The following is an 18,156-nucleotide window of genomic DNA, read 5'->3' as shown; positions in this document are numbered from 1 at the left end:
AAATGCAAACGCCATTGATCCATTCACGCCTTCCCGAAAAAGCCAACAAAATGTGTTTATAATTAGAAAAATAGCACTTATAATATTGTACTTCATAATGACAACAGCAATGACAAATGGAATGTAAAAATCCTTTATTTTTTTTTTTACAGTTTTTGCTGTAATTTCTTTTTGCTTCAGTTCAATGGACATCGTGCTGCTTCTTCTGGTGGGTGCGTCTTGACCACCTGAGGGCAGTATAATACAGATGTACGGCTATACAGGGAGATGGTCAAAACTACACAGGAATATTAGTCTTTCTTTGTAGAGGATAAATAATATATGCCTGGGAGTATAGTATTGTTACATTATTTGTCTACGTATGTTGCTCCACTATTAGTGTTCAAATATTCATTGGAAAGGGCTGTAAAACCGCCACATCGATGGTGTTCTACACATTGTCTTCAAGTCTGGTTCATTTTAAAAATCTTGCCCATCTGCATTATCATGCTTTACCAGGAGAATAGTCTAAAAAGATTCAATAGTGCCAGCCCTAGTTTTAAGACAGAGTGAGGCTTCCAAATTTGTCTCAAGCTTGGGTTAGGGTTTGAAACGAGGGATACGCTTTCAAATGAGGGTCTCAAACTATGGTCAGGGTTTCCAAAGAAACGCTGACACGACCACAGAAACATACACGACCCTAATTCAATCACGTTCTTGTTCCAATAACAAAGGCGCGGACAACTAAAGCAAGTTGGAATAAGTAGTCAAGTTTTATTTAAATGTGAGGCGATTCTTTGACTCAACGTTAGCCTAGTAGCATAATAGCTAAAGTCATTTTTAACCCACTGTCGATATATATACCAATATGCTTGCAAAAAGTTTTTTTTTTCCATTTTTTAAAGAAAGGAAAAAAAAAGGGGAAAAACTCAAAAATGAAGAAAAAGAAAAAAATAGAGTAAAAAAATATATTTTTCTTTTTTTAAAGAAAAATGAAAAACAAAGAAAAAGGGGAAAAAAGGAAGTTATTTTTAAAGAAAAAGAAAAATGAAAAAAGAAAAAAAAGGTGATTTTTTCCCCCTGATATCTGCGTAGATTGTCAGTCATCCAATTCATGGTAATCGGCAAAGTTTGAATGAAGGCAACCGGACTTGTTTGTTGAATATGTTGCGGTATTTTCCTCATTTTCCGATAACGTTAAAAAATGACGTAAGCAATTATGCTGTGAGGCAAACGTAATAATAAAAATAAAATAAATTGAAGGATTAAAAAGAGCTGCTCAGACTACATAAAAGCACACGCATGCTCACAACTGTGTGTACAGTACTCGTGTTTGTGGTTTTTCCATGTTTGAGTGTTTGGCTTGATCACACCCTTCCCTGGCGGAGGTCCGCTTTTACATTACAGGGCCTCGAACTCGTCGATCCTCTGCTTGGTGTTGCCCATGCGGATTTGCCGGAGCGTCTTGTACTTGTCTCGGCCCGCGCGGACGTTCTCGGCGTGCAGCAGGTCGCTGGCTGTCTTCTTCTTGTGGTCGCGCGACTCCTCCAGCTCGGAGCTCAGCGCCTGAGGAACACCAAGAGAGTAAGAGGAGCTAAAAGGACCACACTGAGGGGGTCGTTGGGGGGGGGGGGGGTGTCAGTGAACGCACCGCGCTTCCTGTTGAGTAATGAGATTGAAACCTGACTTTCAAACCTCAAGTCACGTACTTTGAAAGGCTAATCCTAACTTGAAATCCTTATTTAAAACCCAAACACTAGGTCGAAACCCTAATTTGAAACATTTCCTCCTGGTTAAAAAACCTCATTTGAAAGCGTAATCATTGCTTGAAAGCCTAACCCAGGCTTGAATCCCTCATTTTAAAACCCTAACACTAACTTGAAACCCTACTTCAAAACCCTCACCCAGGCTTTAAACCCTAATTACAAAACCTCAACACTACTTTGAAACCCTAATTTAAAACCCTAACCCTGGCTTGAAACCCTTAATTCAAAACCCCAACCCTTGTTTGAAACCCTAACCCAGGCTTTGCACCCAAATTTAAAACCCTAATCTTTGCTAGAAACCTTCACCCTGACTTGAACGTCTAATTCCAAAGCCTTAACCCCAAACCTGTCTTGAAACCCTATCCCTGACTTGAAACCCTAATCCTCTCAAGTACTTAGCGGCGTGTCCCGCGCACGTCCGCTCACCCTGAGCTTGGCCTGCAGGCGTTCGTTCTTCTCGGCCTCGGTGAGCCTGTCCTCCTCGCGGCGGTGGTCGTTGATGCCCTGCGAGTGCAGTTCGGCGCTGCAGGTGCTGTTCTCCTCGCTGTGCTCGTGGTCGCTCTCGCTGTCCGACGAGGACGAGGAGGCGGCGGCCACGGGGGCCGAGCTAGTCATCACCGTACGCAGCTCCTCCTGCGTCTTCACCAGGTTCTCCTCGACCGCTTTAGCCTGGGGACAGGGAACTTCGTCTACAGGCCGCCTTCACTACAAAAGTTGACGACGTTCAGCCCGCAAACACATCATTCAAAGATTTTTTGCATGTGCAGTTGAGTAACTGTACTGTACTGTACAAGGAAAAAAAATTGCAACGCACTGAACCCGCAATAGAGGGACGACTGTACTCAAGTAAAGTACAGATGCCACTGTTAATAGCTCACCTTGCAGTGCCACGTCTCCGCCTCCTCCTCCTTCACCCTCTTGGCCTCCTCCAGCAGCAGGATCTTCGCGCTGTACTCAGCCAGCTCCGTGGCCTGAAGAAAACGGTTACAGGAACATCTCACAGCGCTCGTTTAACGCGACACAATGCGACAGGATCTACTGGGATCTCACCAGCTGCTCCTGGCTCTTCATCTGGTCCTCAGCCTGCCTGGCCAGCTCCTCCTTGGCGATGATGGCCTCCATCCTCTCGGCTTCCAGCCGGGCCGCCTCCTGCTCCACCTTCCTCCGTTCCTCCTCCAGCCGTATGGCCCGGTCCAGCTGCTCCTGGAGCTCTGCAAGGCGGCAGCGGTACATATGTTTTGTCATCACAGTGCGCCAAATATGACAGGCACATGACAATTGGTCATGTTTTGATAGCTGTTTGTTGCTTGGACCGTTACTGAGCAGGATTATGCAAAAAGTATCTTTCCACCAAACTCTGTCGCCTGGTGGTGAGTTGGTGATGGAAGAAGTCATCACATTTAAAGTGCAGATCTTGCTAATGTGCAACAGACTCATCTGTTGTGGGGTTTCTTGTTGATTGAGAGATTTGTTTATAAATACATTTTACGTACGTTTGAAGATAATTGCTGATACTGTACATAGTACTCAAGTGTTAAACTGTTTTTCATAATTTCAGTTTTCCTGATTTACACACATCAACACTTTACTTACAAAACATCAGTCACGTCTGTCCATCCCTCACCCTCAACACTGCTGCTGTCCTTGTTCATAGCCTCGTCACTTCCCGACTGGATTAATGCAACTCTCTATTTGGTCTCCCCCACAAGACACTACAAAAACTACTGCTTGTCCAGAACTCTATCACCAGTATTATCACAAGGACTATCACCATCTACTCACCACATTACCGAGCCTTCAGCCGCTCTAAAACTAAATTTCCACGAAACTTTGTGGAGGAGTGGTGAGCCGGTGAAAAAAATAGTCATTACATTTTGGTGCAGCTCTAGCTAAGACGAGTCTTTAAAGGTATATGGTTGATTGAGGACTCTAAATTGCACATAGGTGTGAATGTGAGTGCGAATGGTTGTTTGTTTCTATGTGCCATGCGATTGGCTGGCGACCAGTTCAGGGTGTGCCCCGCCTCCCGCCTCAAGATAGCTGGGATAGGCTCCAGCAGCCCGTGACCCAAGTGAGGATACGCGGTAAAGAAAATGGATGGATCTGTATTTTTACTTCCCCCAAGTATTAAAAGCACAAGGTTGCATTGTTATTTGGCAAAATTATGCTAAAACTCAATTTCCTCAAAACTTTTCAGAAGGACAGCTAATGTGCAAAGGAAAAAGTCATTTCAGCGCAGATCCGGTTACAGTCAGCTTGCATCGGGACAGAGTAGGTGCCGTCAGACGAAGCAAAGCTTGCTCGGTACGCTCACCCCTCTCGGCTCTCTTCGTGGTCTCCTCGTATTGCTGGAGCTTAGTTATGAGCTCGCGCTTCTCCTGCTCCATCTGCTCCTTCTCGCGCTCAATGGCCTCCCTCCGTTTCTTTTCACTGTCCAGCTGGTCGCGCTCCATTTTCTTCTGGAGCCGGTCTTCCTTCGCCTGGGCCTTCATCTGCTGCACCTCGATGGTGTCCGCCTTGCGGCGGCGCATGTACAGTTCGTGGTTGCCCATGCACAGCTGCAGGATGCGCTTGTTGACGCGCAGCCGCGGCGCGTAGAAGATGAAGTCCTTCGGGGGGGGGGGGGGAAAGACAATAGTAAGCACACAAGGGGAACTGCCTATTTTGATTCGTGTTGCCGTGTCTTTGATGTTTTTCCAGGTAAATTTTGTTCCTTACAGCCAGTGACTACGTTGACCTGTGTTTTCCTTCGGCGCTAGCAATTACCTCATTGCTTGTCCAAATGTCATACCCACCTTTGTCTTGTGTGTCTTTGATGTTTTTCCAGCTAAATCGCTTTTGATCCTGCCAAAGCGTTGACCACTGTGCCCCTTCTATGCTAATTAGCTCCTGACATGCCCTGCCCCCAACATCCTGCTCACCTGTTTCATGTCCTTGTGATTAGCGTAGCTGTGTCTTTGTTTTTCCCCAGGGGATTTGCATTTGCTCCTGCCCGATAGGCAATCACTACTTTATCCACTGTTCTCCTTACATGCTAGCCAGTCAGACAATCACTACTTTACCCACTGTTCTCCTTACATGGTAGCCAATCAGCTCTTTTGTCTGCCCTAATCTTCTACCTATTGTCTTATCTGTGTCTTTGATGTTATTTTCTCCAGGGACCCGGTGACTACTTTGGCCACTGCACTACTTCTGTGCTAGCCAAAAAGCTGCCCTCACGTTCTACCGATGTGTCTGGTCCCTGTGATCAGTGTAGTCATGGCTTTGACCCCCCCCCGGTTGAATCAGTTTTGTTATTACCTGCCAGCCAATCAAACCCTTGCCCTATGCACTCCTTTTGTGTCAACCAATCAGCTCCAAACTGTTTCTAATGTTTTAGCCCCCCTTGTTTTTCCTGTGTGATTATGTCTTTGATGTTATTCTAAGTAAATCACTTTTGTGTCTACTTTCTAGCAAATGATGACCTCACTTACGGTGATCCTTTTGTTTCAGCCAATTAGCTTATTACCCGCCCTCATGCCTCCTGTGTGATTAGTACAGCGGTGTCTTTGACCTTTTTTTTTTTTTACTGACTCGCTCCTGTTCCTACCTGCCAATCATTATGCTGCCCACTGTTCTTTCCTTTTAATTAGCTGGAGCCAATTAGCTCCTAACCTGCCCTTGTATCCTGCCCACCTGCGTCGATTTGTGTAGCCGCATCTTTGATGTGTTCCCTGCTGAATAACATTTGTTCTGGCCTACCAGGACAATCACTACATTGCCCACCGTGCTCATTCCTTTTAATCGGATCCAGCTAATTAGCTCATTACCATCCCCAATTTCTGACCCGCCTTTATCTTATCAATGTGATTAGTGTAGCTGTGTCTTTGATGTTTTGCCGGGAGTAAAGTACTTACAGGGGACTTCTTGTCGATGGGCTTGATGATGAACTTTTTATCGTTAAAGGAAATGTTCCTGATTTCACTCCAGGGAAATCCGATCTTTGGAGTCATCCTTAAGGAATGAAATGAAAACCGTTGTTCACCATAAAACTGTATTGCACTATGGTTATATCGTAATAATTCACGAAGCCGTTTATTAGTCAGATATTGTGTTAGCAGGATTTCGGGAAAATTACATTTTCACAAAACGTGGAGTGGGGGGGGGGGGGGGGGGGGGTTAGCAAAGGGGGGTGAGCAAAGGGAAAAAAGTCAATACATTTTGGGACAGATCCAGGTACTAGTCCTTAAAGATTTTATCTATATTTTTACCAACCCTAAGTAACAAAAGCACAAATGAAGGGGTTATATTGTGTTTGTTAATAAAGCCGATTGTTCGTTGGCTTGTTATTTAGCAACATTATGCAAAAATTACATTTCAATGACACTTTGTGGGGGTGTGAGATGAAAAATGTTTTGAAATTTTGATACAGATCTGGTCTGGACAGCCAATCACAGATGCATGCTGTACTGTAGAGCCACGAGTAAGTTCAACGACCTCGCCAAACAAATGCAGTCAGCTGGACGAGGTCGACAACCGGAGGTGCGATGACTGCATGTGTGTGTGTGTGTGTGAGTGTGTGTGTGTGTGTGTGTGTGAGTGTGTGGGCGCATGAGCCTGTCAACAAACAAACAAACAAAAACCCACTTGTCCTCCTTCTCGTAGATGTTGAGGCCCAGGGCGTCCACACCCAACCACAAGTCGGTGCCCTTCTTGTTCTTGATCTCAAAGTAGTTGATGCCGTACATTTCCAGGTCCTGGGCGATCTTCAGGTACTCAATTATGGCCTCGTCCCTGCGCGCCAAGCAAAAATGTTCACACTTTTGCAAAAAATGATATGCTTTTGCGCAAAACGGTAGACTTCCATCAGTCCATTTAGTGGGAGTGTGTGCGTGGTTGTTTTGACCCCATGAGTGTGTTATTGTTATGACTACAAGAGTGTGCGATCGTTTCGACTTAATGAGAAATGTTTTTTTTGACTATTCAAGAGTTACAATTGTGACAACATGATAGCGTGATTATTTAGACAACATGAGTGAGATTGTTTCGATTACACAAGTCTGTGATTTCTGTGACCACACGAGTCAGTGATTGTTCTGATTACACGAGAGAGGGATTGTTTGGATATATGAGTGTGTAATTGTTTGGTCTATATGAGAGAGTGATTGTTTAGACTATACAAGAGAGGGACTTTTTGACCACGCAAGTATAGATTGTTTTGCCTACTTGAGAGTTATTATTTTGACTATTCAAGAGTGATTGTTTTGACCACACAAATGAGTGATTGTTTTGACTGCTTGAGAGACTGATTGTTTGGACTACGAGTGAAGATTTGCTTTGTCTACTCGAGCGTGATTATTGTCAACGACACAGCTGTGTGATTGTTTTGACTATATGAGTAGTTGTTTTGACTACACGAGTGTGTGATTGTTTTGACTACACGAGTGATTGTTTTGACTACACGAGTGATTGTTTTGACTACACAAGAATGATTATTTTCAACTATGTCAGTGCGTGATTGTTTTAACTACATGAGAAAGTGATTGTTTTGACACCAGGAAGGGGATTTTTTTTACTATAGTGCGTTGCAGACAGTTGTGAAAATTTTAACAGGGCGGAGGTCTCCGACTGGACCTACTTGAGCATGCATCCGTGCTCCACGTGCCAGACCTGAATCTTGTCCTCCCATTGCTCCTTGGACAAGCTGTGTTGCTCCAGGACTCTGAGGAAGTTAGCAGGTTAGCATTGTTGTGTTCCTGTTGTTGTTGTCTTTAGGCATCCTACATTCGCTAACCTGCGCGACATGAGGCGCTCCGAGGACATGTAGCCCGGGTGGTGCACCGACTTCTTGTATTCGCCGTACTTGGCCTGGACGGCATAGGAGGCCAGCAGCACGGCGGTCTCGGGCGGGCAGTAGACGTCCTCGCTCAGGATGTCCTCCTTCACTTGCAGGTAGAAGAGGCGGCGCGTCACATCCTGGATGAGCTCTTCCGCCACATCCTCTGGATAGTACTTGGCACGTAGTTTGAACTGCAGTGGTGTCTCCTTACGTACGTCCTGGGACATCACCTAGGGCAGGGGTGTCAAACTCATTTTTGTCTCAGGCTGCATTGTAGTTATGATTTCCATCAGAGGGCCGTTAGAACAGTGAAATGTTTAATCACCAAATCCTATTATTACCATTACACAACAAATTGAGGGCTAACTAGTTTTGAAATCAGAAGACAAGGATAATAGTTTGTTCAAGTATTGTTTAAGTTATTGTAGAAGAAGGGTTTTGTAACAGAAAAATGCAATATCTCAACATTATTGTTTATTATTATGACAATTTGGAATTTGGGTACAGATTTGAGCAAAAAAAAATCACGGAAGTTGACGAGCATGATTTGCTTTCTCGGCCACATAAAATGATGTGGCGGGCCCCATCTGGACCCCGGGCCTTGAGTTTGACACCTATGACCTAGTGGGAGGACCCACAAAAATGTTTGTTAGTGCTTTTTCTTGTCACTGTCTGTCTCCTCTCAATATACTAGGTGTTATTATATTTGCCGGATGTTTTTTTTAAGAAGTCCCTTCTACTACCAGGAGGTAGGTCATTTGCAATTGCTTTTTTCTTCTCTCACATACTCTACCTGCATAACAGGTTTTCAAATGATTTTTTGATTATTAGACATAGTTTGGTGTTTCAATTTACACAAAATAAACAAAAGAACCTTCTTGTCGGTGTTGAGCCATGTGAAAAAACCTTTTTCATCAACAAACTGGAGCCCAAAGTACCAAACTTCACGCAGCCCGATTGTCCTGGCCACCTAAAAAAAAACAAGAACATATTTAAAAAAAACAACTAAAAGTTCTTACTCATTCTATTCATAATCGATGCGTTAGCTCTTGACAACAGAATACAATAAACCATATCCATATTTTGATAATCCTGAAAAGGAAAAGGCAAGTGATTATTTCAACTACACGAGTGAGTGATTGTCTTGACCATATGAGGGAGAGTGAGTGTCACTGATGTGGCACATCCGCCTGACTTGGGTACACGCCACATGGGTTCAGTCCCCGCTCAGTGATGGTGTGAATGTAACAGTGAATGATTGTCTGTCTCGACATGTGCCCTGCAACTGACTGGCAAGCCGTCAGTTGCCTTTCGCTTGAAGTCAGCTGGGATACCCTCTAGGTACCTGTGACCCTGAACAGGATAGGTGGTATAGAAGATGGATGGCTGGAGTGTGATTGGTTTGACGACGGGAGTTACTGAGAAACAAACCTTTAGCATCTGCACAAAAGGCTAGCTTACCACCACTTGGATGTGACAGGAGTGAATGAATGTGCCATTGTAAAGAGTCTTTGAATGCGCCATGTAAGTGGTACGCATTAGTGACGACAAAAGTATTATAACAAAATGCTAAGTATTTTGGGACTTCAAACATATCCCTGAGGAATGCCACTCAAAATCCTGTATGAAAAGCTTTTGGGACACCTGGCCATTCCACCAACAGGAAATACAGCTTCTGGGAAGACTTTCCGTAAGACATTGGAGTGTGTGTACATTTTTGGATCCCAACCCTAATTTCTATGGTAACATTATGGGCCCCCAACCTGGTCAAAGAGTTGCTTCCCGGTTGTGTTTGGGTGGAAGGAAAACTCCAGCTCAGCATCCATCGTGGTGACTCGCACGTTGACCTGGGGAGGAAAGGTTGTTTAGTCATGTGACACAGTGACACTCCTCACCCTCTTTTTATATGCAACTCCTGATATCGTTATTTAGACCAGACACCTTCCTCAACCTCCAAAACACACACACACACGCCATTGACCTCAGTGGAAATACTGATTATTCTGAATGAAAAGCAAGACAAACGGTGTAAATAATTGCTTTTTAATGTGGAAGTGGATTGCTCATAAACAATAATTCCTCACTATCTCATTAGACTTTGGACTGCAGTCACCAATGGAAAGTAGCACAGCGATCGCTAGCAAGACCTCAACAGCATTAGCGTGAGGCTCCTCTTCCCCCCCCCCCACTCCCCCTTGCATTCACTTGTGCTTGTGCCACAAGGCGATGAATTTTGTTCACCAAAAAGGGTTACAAAAAAAAAATTAGGACAACGAGAAACAGCATGTGACCCCCGCCATCCCCTTCTGCGCCGGATTTGTTTACGCAATGGTTTTATGAACTCGCGCTTAAGCACGCCCCGGGCCGCCATAAAGATAACCCAGTGGAAGTTGGGCAACAAAAAGTGGAACGCTTTTCACCATCACCGCCTTAGTTCCATACACAGATAAGTACCTTCAAATTCTTTCCAGTTAATCATTCCACACAAGACAAAAAAAAAATCCATCTCTTGACATTTTAGAAGGCGGCAGGAAATACCTGCGACGTGACTCATGACTTGACGTCACTGTGACCTCTCGAGCAAGAGTTTCTCCTTGGAGCATCAAAATCTATTGGACTGGATTTGAGGTCTTATTATACCAACGACAGTGGGCAAAGCAAGTTTTTCTCCATATCAACTGATTTCACGTAGACAGTCACAAGTGACGAGACTATTTGAGAGTCACAAATTCTAGAGTGATTGGAATGTGTGTGGCAACCGGTCAAGTTCTACTTTTGGTTAATGAGTAAAAAGCCAAGAAGGAAAGGGACCTCTTGTAAGCTTGAACACAGAGCAAACATAGCAAAAATGTTTTATTTGCTGACTGATAAAAAGTTCCCCGTTCTTACCGTTTTCGGCATCTTGGCGGTGGTGATGGTCGTCCGGTAGTAGAAGAAGGAGGTAGTGTGTTTCCCAAGAGGACTGTGGAAGCAGCGGAGCGTCCACCTGTTAAAGAAGGTGGCAGAGCTGTGGCTGGCTAGCCTGGCTGTAGGAAGACAGGGCGTGTACCCTTTGAACTGCGGGGGCTGTGACGTAGCGCCTTTGACTTGGTTACTATCGCACAAACAAGAAGGAGACGTCCGCCCAAAAGGCAGGCGAGGACGACCTTCGATCAGAGCTGCCGTGCATAAGCGTGACGCGCTGCTTATGTACGCAGAAGGTTCAGAGTGATGGATGCTTATCGAGGGCTCAAGACAATATCGACAAGAAATGTTTCTAGTCAGTCAATCGGCTATTTATTCACACCCGTGATATAGTCGTGAGAAACATACACTCATAAAAATCAACAGGGTTCGTTGTCCTATACAGCACAACAACCTAGGCACGTTTCAGGAATGATCCGTCACAGGTAGAAAGTAACATCATGAGCTTTGACCTCAGCTACTTTATAATCATCTTGTTTCAAACACCATCATCAAAAAATCATTAGTGTTCTTGTTTCTATACAGAACAAAAATCCCTTAAGGTCTACGAAAGATCAGTTAAATTGTGTCAAGAGAGCAGAGGACTAGACCAAGCCATACTTGTAAGCACTAACATACCCTTTAAAAATCTTTCCTATACAAAACAACAATCTCTAAATATTTGAGAAATGTATGTTAACATCTATAACTTGTAAAAAGGACCAACGTACCAAACGGTACGACTTTGGCCTTCTTGGTTTAGATGAAAGTTGACACTGTTGTTTTTCTTATACAGAGCAACAAGCCTTCTTGTTTTAGATACTCGTCAAAAACAGTGTTTTTGTTCCTAATAACAATGCCTGTAGGTCTAAGGATGATCACTTCACAATTGCGACTAGTAAAAGAGACACCGCAAACATGTACCAAGCCATACCTGTAGGTACGTCGGCCATCTTGGTTCAGTTACCCTTAAAAAAACAAAAGTACATGAATCCTACACGGAACAACAATCGCTGAATATTTGAGGGATTAACAGTTGTGACTAGTAACAAGATAACCAGAAACATGCGCCTACAGCTACTTTGGCCTTCCTGTTTTAGATACCTGTCAAAAAACACATTTTCAGGGTTCTTCCTCTACTGAACAACAATCTCCGAATGTCTGAGGAAGCGCAGTTAAGAGTTGTGACTAGTAAAGAAATAACCAGAAACATGTACCTAGGCTATGCACTTTGGCCATCTTGGTTCAGATGGCCTTCAAAAGTTGACAGGGTTCTTAATCCAATACTCAGCTACCTTGGCCTTCTTGGTTCAGACAACCATCAAAATGCAATACCGCTATTTGAAGACGTTTGACAGGAAAAAATGAATGAAAATTTAAAGACAAATGACCTAAAAGTGTTTTTTGTTTTTTTTCCCCCTCCAAAGTGCTTGGTGTGTTTATTCAATAGAAGTCAGTCATCACGTTTCAAATGTACACGTCAAGTGTGTTTGTTAACATACAGCAGCATCATCATCCTCCTCCTAACAATGCTAATAAATTCAATATTAGAAAAGGGGGGAGATGAGGTCAAAACTCATCTTTGATATTAAAGTGCGGCTGGTCCTCCGGCTTGAAGTCCTCGTTGGGACTCCCGTCCTGGTTGAGGATGCGTGCAGCCGTGTAGCCCACGATGGTGTACTTGGCTTTGTACGTGCCCTCGAAGACGCTCTCCAGGGAACGCAGCTGCTCCGCCGTCAGGCCCGACTGTCACGGAAAAGACGGGACAAAACGAAAACCCAAGACACATTTACTCATCGGGCGGGGTCAAACCCTAGCCCCCGCTCCTATGCGGCATTGTGTGAGTCTTTCAGCATTAATCCTGCTAACGGACACTGACAAATTCTCCTTTGCGGAGGTAATTGAACCTGGACAATGTGGGGAACGGGTGCGGTGAAGTTGTGCAACACTCACGGTATCTGACGTTAGGTCTTCTGCCTCGAGCGACATCTTGGCCACGGCTCGAGTGGAGTCCTTGCCCACCAGAGCGTTGTAAGGCGCGCCTTTGCCGTAAAACTCTGAAATGAGGGGAAATTCAAATCTAACGCATTTTTCTGCATTTATTTATTTTTGCTGTGTTTTTGTTCTGCCTGAGTACTGATATTGAATATGGGCGTTCTTAAGTCAACATTGAGATTTTCCAGCTCCCCAGGTAGTATCGGAACCGCAGTGGAGCTGTAAAAGGGGCAGGACAGCCATGTTTTTTTTAAGTCGTTAAAGCGAACAATGTTTTTGCTTTGTGGCTCCTTCACTGTTATTGGTTTGAAGTTTTATTTTGTGCAATGTACAACCAATCAAAAAAATCCAAAAAGAGGTGATAAATGTATCTGTTGAACAGAAATTTTGCTAATTCGGCTTCTCTTCTGAATCCTCTCAGCTGCCTTAATTAGGTTCCTCCACCTCTGAAAGTGAAAGGTAACTCCCATGACTTGTTCGGTCTTGGTGTCTATCCAATTCCTTCTTTTTCTGTTTGCTAGTCTTATTCCTTGTTGCTGGCAAACAATGGAATGGGCATTTTTTTTTCTTCCCCGAGGCGAGCTATTCCGCCATAGTTTTGGCAAAGCTCCTCAAGCCCACGGTCAGCTGCAAATGATTGACACCTCGTCAGTCGTGCCTTCTGTTTTTTTTTTTTAACTAGGTGCGGTTGTTTCTTAAATAATCACATTAGAGCGACAAGATGACATTTATTTGATATTTCTTACAAATAATTTCATTTTAACAAAATATGGCATATTTGAAGTACTTTTTGGGGGGGGGGGGTGGGGGCATTGCAAACTCCATCTTTGAATAATAACAAAAAGATCTCAAAACGTGTTTATTATTGAAAAGTGAGGTCATATAAGGACTATTGTTTCCTGTGTGAACTTTTCCGCACCTTTTCCTTTGGTCACGTCGAACACCACCCCTTTTATCGCCAAGTAGATGGGTTCGCCCTCCTGTGACAGTGATACATTTTAGCTTACATTTTTATTGTATTTTTCCAATCCCGGTTGGTGACTCAAGTTGTACGTACGCGGTTGCCGTCGTACCTCCGGAGTTCCTCTTCGGTGAATAACCTTACAGGTTTTGTGGACGCTTTGTACTTTAACTTGTCAGCTAAAGTCACGTTTAATAGCGCCACAATCAGCACGAAGGCACCACCGGTTGTTGCTGTTGCCATGGTAGGATTCTTGTTTGTTTGCGCCTCTCGGGCCGGAAGCGGAAGAAAGATCTCACCATTACTTCCTGGTCGCTTCTATATATGGTCACCGGTGCGTTTATGGTCGTAGGAACTACTCTCAATAGTCGTAAATATGTTTTGGAATTTTTATTCATCTGTAACAGAATTGTGACTAGTCAAAACGACAGATAGCGATATATGTAAATGAGTTTTGACAAGGCAAATTTTAATTGAAACTTCGCTTAGAAATGTTAACGCTTGCCTTAATGAACAAATGATTGGAGGGGTGGCAAATTTTCAGTGAAAAATACATTGTTTATTCAATGAGTGTGCATAACAAGTGTTCCCCATGTATGGCTACGTTTTGAGTAGATCTCTCCAAATCAGAATCAGAATCATCTTTATTTGCCAAGCATGTCCAAAAAACACACAAGGAATTTGTCTCTGGTAGTTGGAGCCGCTCTAGTACGACAACAGACAGTCAATTGACAGAGAACACTTTTGAGACATAAAGACATTGACAAAAAAAACCTTCACTTAGCAGTAAAGGGTTGCTAGTTATCTGGTAATGTCGGTACTTTTTTTTGTGTGCAAAAAGATGCAAATAAGAATATTATGGATCATATGAGTGTATGTAATGAAAAATGTCACTACTATAATGGAGAAGCGTCTTTTATTCCAATTTTCCAAAAAGCAAAGGTTCAAAACTACCAGCCTTGAGCAAGGCACTGAACACTAAATTGCCTCTATGTCGGCATTGTAAATGAGCAACTGTTCTCATTTGCCTTACCTCGTTTAAAAAAACAAAAAAACAAAACAAGTTATTGTCCTGAAAATGTAATGAAATAACAATCAAACTTCCGGATTCTTCTTATACAGCTCATAGGCAAACTCCTCTGTGTGAGCATAGTCCTTGCTGACGCCAATGTAGTTGATCTCCAGCTGGAAAGGACCGTCCGCTTTGTCTCCCAGGGTAAATCCGATTGTGTTAATCTGTACATTAAAAGAAATATATATATATATTGTTAAAAAGAATTCAATGCTTTTAAGATCTGACATGTCAGTATACTGTTATGAATGATTACGTTCGCTTGAATAAAGAAATTCCTCGGCTTTACATTCTATCAGGAAAAACAACAGGAATTATGGCTGAAGTAACCTTTACTTTATGACTGATCCTCAAGAGTGCTATCGTATCACTAGCGGTCAGTGAAAGAATCACTAAGTATAGTTCATTTGTATTTAACGTTTAAGTTCAATACATTGGCACTTCATTTTTTTAACAACACTATAGAAATGAGAATGAAGGCCCCCAACCTTTTAAAATTCCATACATATGCCACAAGATGGCAGCAAATAATTGAAAACGGGCATAAAGCATCATCGCCATGTTCCTACAATGCACATTAAGCATGACCCGATGTTACATAAACTGCTGCGTCCAGTCATTAAATTATTCAAAACAAACTCTTCACATGAAGCTCATCAATAGTATTAGCTGGTATACAAGTACAAAATGACTTGCCATCACACACAAGCCCTTAAACTAACCTTTTGGTCATTAAAATCATAACTTTTACGAAATATTAAATGTGAAACAAAATAATAAATGTCAAACTACAAAGACGGACATGTTTTGATTCTATCTATTGTAACTGATTGGCATTGCAATTGACAGTAACGTCTACCTTGTCCAGCCAGAGAGGATGCTGATCATCCTGAACTCTTCCACGATGTGTGAGGAAAAATTTTGAAAAGGGTATCTGCAAAGATAATTGATATTATTTATACTACTGACAACATCTGTGCTATTTCTTATTTCTCCAGGCAATCACCTTGACCTCCTGCCAGTAGGGCCCCCCTCTGGTGTACAGGAAATAGTGATAAAAGTCGTCTTTTTGGTGGGAGAAGTAGGTCTCCGTGGCAATGTTGATCATCCACGGCCGGCCGTCGCCTCGCACGCGCAGGTGCAGAGTGTTGAAGCTGGACCAGTCGTAGTGCTTCTTTCGGTCAAACGATGCCTTGGGACAGATGTAATTATCATGTTCAGAATACTAATAAACGGCGGATACATTTTTGCGGCTCCAACAACTTGTCATGCTGTCATGCTGGATGAGGTATCATACATTTTCCAGGTCACAGTAGTGGTATTTTACTGACAGTTGAACAGGGAGTGGTTTCAGCGCATTCAGCGGACACACACAGTGTTTGGGAGCGGAGACAACGACTTGATTATTCGTGATTTTGAAGCCTAATTTTTTTATATACTTGGCAATTCATTTTTTTTAACCATTCAAATTTGGCAGGATTGTTAATAACATCATTCTCTGTAGTGTGTCAAAATTCTCATGATCTATCTTTATAAGTATTTTCACTTGATAGGGATTTTAAGCATAGCGTGTGAGTGCTTTTGCACAAAATAAAAAAAAAAAAAATGGAGGCGCTAACCAGTGGCTGCTTGGAGCGCATGCTGCAGTAGCCGCTGTAGCGCGTCTCTCCGTCCCTTGGGGGCGTGGAGCTCAGCGTCCCGTAGAGAAAACACGTGTTGTTGTTCCTCCCGACCTTCAAGTATGCTTCGCTCTGGCCTCCTATCTCACGATCCGACGACACGGTCCACTGCTCCAGGCTCTCGGGCCCCCGGAACTCCCACACCACTTGGTTCTGCTCCAGCATGTGTTCCAAGATGGGCTTCCCCTGGGGCCCCACCCAGCGCTCCAAGAACTCCCTTTTTAGCAGAGTCATATGTTTCCGGATGCCGTCCAAGCCTTTGGATAAGCTGAAGTTGATCTTCTGCCACGGAGGTTTGTCTTCTCTGGGCTTGCCGGGTCGTCTGTATTCGCCCTGCGTCACGCTTCGACTCAGCACAAGACGGAGAAGGTGCTGCTGGCGCTGGTGGTGGAGGCATCCTGATCCCAGCAGCCTCATCCAAGGAAGACGAAGGATGCTGGACATTGTGCTAGTGACATGGACAGTTTACTGCTGGGAGGCAAAACAGAGAGAAGTTGAGAGTTCAGGAAAAAAAAAATACTTGAAAATTGAAATAAAATAAATGCTTTCATACTACGTAAAGAATATACATTTTAATGGCAAGAATGCATGCAAGGAATTTGACGTTCTACATGCGCGGTTGTTTCTTGCAAACCAAATTAAAGGCACAAGATGGGGCCAGAGTCGGGTGATCTTTTTCAGATCATTTTACTCATGTACTACTGTCAGGTCATACCGACAGTTTTAACGGATATGACAAAAATTTTGTTTTTTGTTTAATTGCAAACCCCCCCCCCCCCCCCCCCTTTAAATGTGCTTTCTGGCTCAAATCTGATTTAAACGTTTTTTTAATTTGCTATTGAATCTATTGCTATTGTAACAGCTGTCACCAAAATTGAAGGTGAACATTTTATAATAAAAATAAGGAAGTTGCACATTAAGAATTTGGTGAACGCCGATGAAAAAAAATAAAAACAGCTTTGAATTGTTCCAATCAAGTACTACTAGACAGTAAATGTTGACATTCTTTTGCACTTACCGTTCTGATGCTGTCATATGACTCAGGATTGTGTGGGTCAGGTCGTCCTTGGCTTATTTTAAAATCATGTACATTTGTACGTCCGTGATCCAAACGGCAACCCATGTAGGACACTCTGAAAAACTTCAAATTAATTATCAAAACTTGTCAAAGTGACGAGGACCGGTGGAAAGGTTTAGTGACTTCGATGGTTTGACGGTAATGTGGGCGCTGTGTGTGCACCAACTATTTGTATCCGGAATGATGCATTCACTGATGGCGATGGTTCCATTATGTTTTGGTATTTAGTTTATTCTGGACGTTAATCAAATTAACTGCACGATACTTATTCAAAAAAATAATGATTCACTTTTGAATCTTTGGCTACGTCGATAAATGCTCACGTGGACGACATGTGTGCACCGACGATTTGTGTCCGGAAGGATGCATTCATCGAGGCAAGGAAAAGCTCGTTATCTATTTACTTTATCCAGGAAATAATTTAAGACATCACATCCAATTATTTAACATGTAAAATATGTTTAATTTCCACCGAACACACACACGCAGACAGATTAACGCGATTACGTCTTGCTCAGTGGTGCCTTGGTTTCTGTGCTATTATTACATTTATTCAAAACGGGATTTAATCCAGGTAATGATACATACATATGTACAAATGTTACATATGTAATTTAAAAAATATATTTTTAGATAATTACTAAAATTACTTAAATTAATACATTAATAATTTCAAACATAAAAATGGACTCTCGCGACAGGTTTGACGTCTGTATCAGCGCGCACACTCGGTGTCGCGTTATTACAAATACCAACTCAAGTTCTTGGCAGGACACGCCCTAATAAAATATTATGGCTGTTGTACAGCTGGAGCAGCCAATCATATTGAAGTGGATGTGTTCTACAGCCAATAAAATTGTGGAAA

At 43.0% G+C, this 18,156-nt stretch overlaps 3 protein-coding genes and 1 long non-coding RNA gene across 7 annotated transcripts; 1 reads left to right on the top strand and 3 right to left on the bottom strand.

Moving 5' to 3' along the window:
- Positions 1-117: 117 nt before the first annotated feature.
- Positions 118-10,614, bottom strand: ezra (ezrin a). Of its 3 annotated transcripts, XM_061793994.1 has the most exons (12): positions 10,453-10,614; positions 9,327-9,410; positions 8,438-8,533; positions 7,519-7,793; positions 7,363-7,446; positions 6,372-6,518; positions 5,642-5,738; positions 4,060-4,354; positions 2,796-2,956; positions 2,624-2,716; positions 2,172-2,414; positions 118-1,545 (listed from the first exon to the last, which is right to left on the bottom strand). In XM_061793994.1, the coding sequence occupies exons 1-12, from the start codon at positions 10,462-10,464 to the stop codon at positions 1,381-1,383; spliced, it is 1,752 nt and encodes a 583-aa protein (XP_061649978.1). In that variant the 5' UTR covers positions 10,465-10,614; the 3' UTR covers positions 118-1,380. The 3 variants fall into 3 exon arrangements, with proteins under 3 accessions (XP_061649978.1, XP_061649980.1, XP_061649979.1); XM_061793996.1 differs by lacking the exons at positions 7,519-7,793; positions 8,438-8,533; positions 10,453-10,614 and having other exon boundaries at positions 9,327-9,385; XM_061793995.1 differs by lacking the exons at positions 5,642-5,738; positions 7,363-7,446; positions 7,519-7,793; ... (1 more) ...; positions 9,327-9,410; positions 10,453-10,614 and having other exon boundaries at positions 6,372-6,510.
- Positions 10,615-10,799: 185 nt separating this feature from the next.
- nenf (neudesin neurotrophic factor) lies at positions 10,800-13,736 on the bottom strand. The gene is made up of 4 exons (XM_061794004.1): positions 13,559-13,736; positions 13,421-13,481; positions 12,460-12,563; positions 10,800-12,252 (listed from the first exon to the last, which is right to left on the bottom strand). Exons 1-4 carry the CDS (start codon positions 13,703-13,705, stop codon positions 12,076-12,078), a joined length of 489 nt encoding a protein of 162 aa, XP_061649988.1. The 5' UTR covers positions 13,706-13,736; the 3' UTR covers positions 10,800-12,075.
- On the top strand, positions 13,581-15,780 carry LOC133487439 (uncharacterized). Its single transcript, XR_009791328.1, has 2 exons — positions 13,581-13,706; positions 15,533-15,780. It is a non-coding gene; the product is annotated as an uncharacterized LOC133487439 (long non-coding RNA).
- On the bottom strand, positions 14,089-17,678 carry ndufaf1 (NADH:ubiquinone oxidoreductase complex assembly factor 1). Of its 2 annotated transcripts, none has more exons than XM_061794003.1 (5): positions 17,232-17,678; positions 16,154-16,684; positions 15,541-15,726; positions 15,394-15,468; positions 14,089-14,698 (listed from the first exon to the last, which is right to left on the bottom strand). In XM_061794003.1, the coding sequence occupies exons 2-5, from the start codon at positions 16,655-16,657 to the stop codon at positions 14,558-14,560; spliced, it is 906 nt and encodes a 301-aa protein (XP_061649987.1). In that variant the 5' UTR covers positions 16,658-16,684; positions 17,232-17,678; the 3' UTR covers positions 14,089-14,557. The 2 variants fall into 2 exon arrangements, with proteins under 2 accessions (XP_061649987.1, XP_061649986.1); XM_061794002.1 differs by having other exon boundaries at positions 16,154-16,681; positions 17,232-17,676.
- Between the last annotated feature and the right edge of the window lie 478 nt (positions 17,679-18,156).

Source organism: Phyllopteryx taeniolatus, chromosome 13 (assembly GCF_024500385.1).
Source record: "Phyllopteryx taeniolatus isolate TA_2022b chromosome 13, UOR_Ptae_1.2, whole genome shotgun sequence".
Taxonomy (NCBI): Eukaryota; Metazoa; Chordata; class Actinopteri; order Syngnathiformes; family Syngnathidae; genus Phyllopteryx; species Phyllopteryx taeniolatus.
This window is presented reverse-complemented; position numbering and strand designations above follow the sequence as displayed.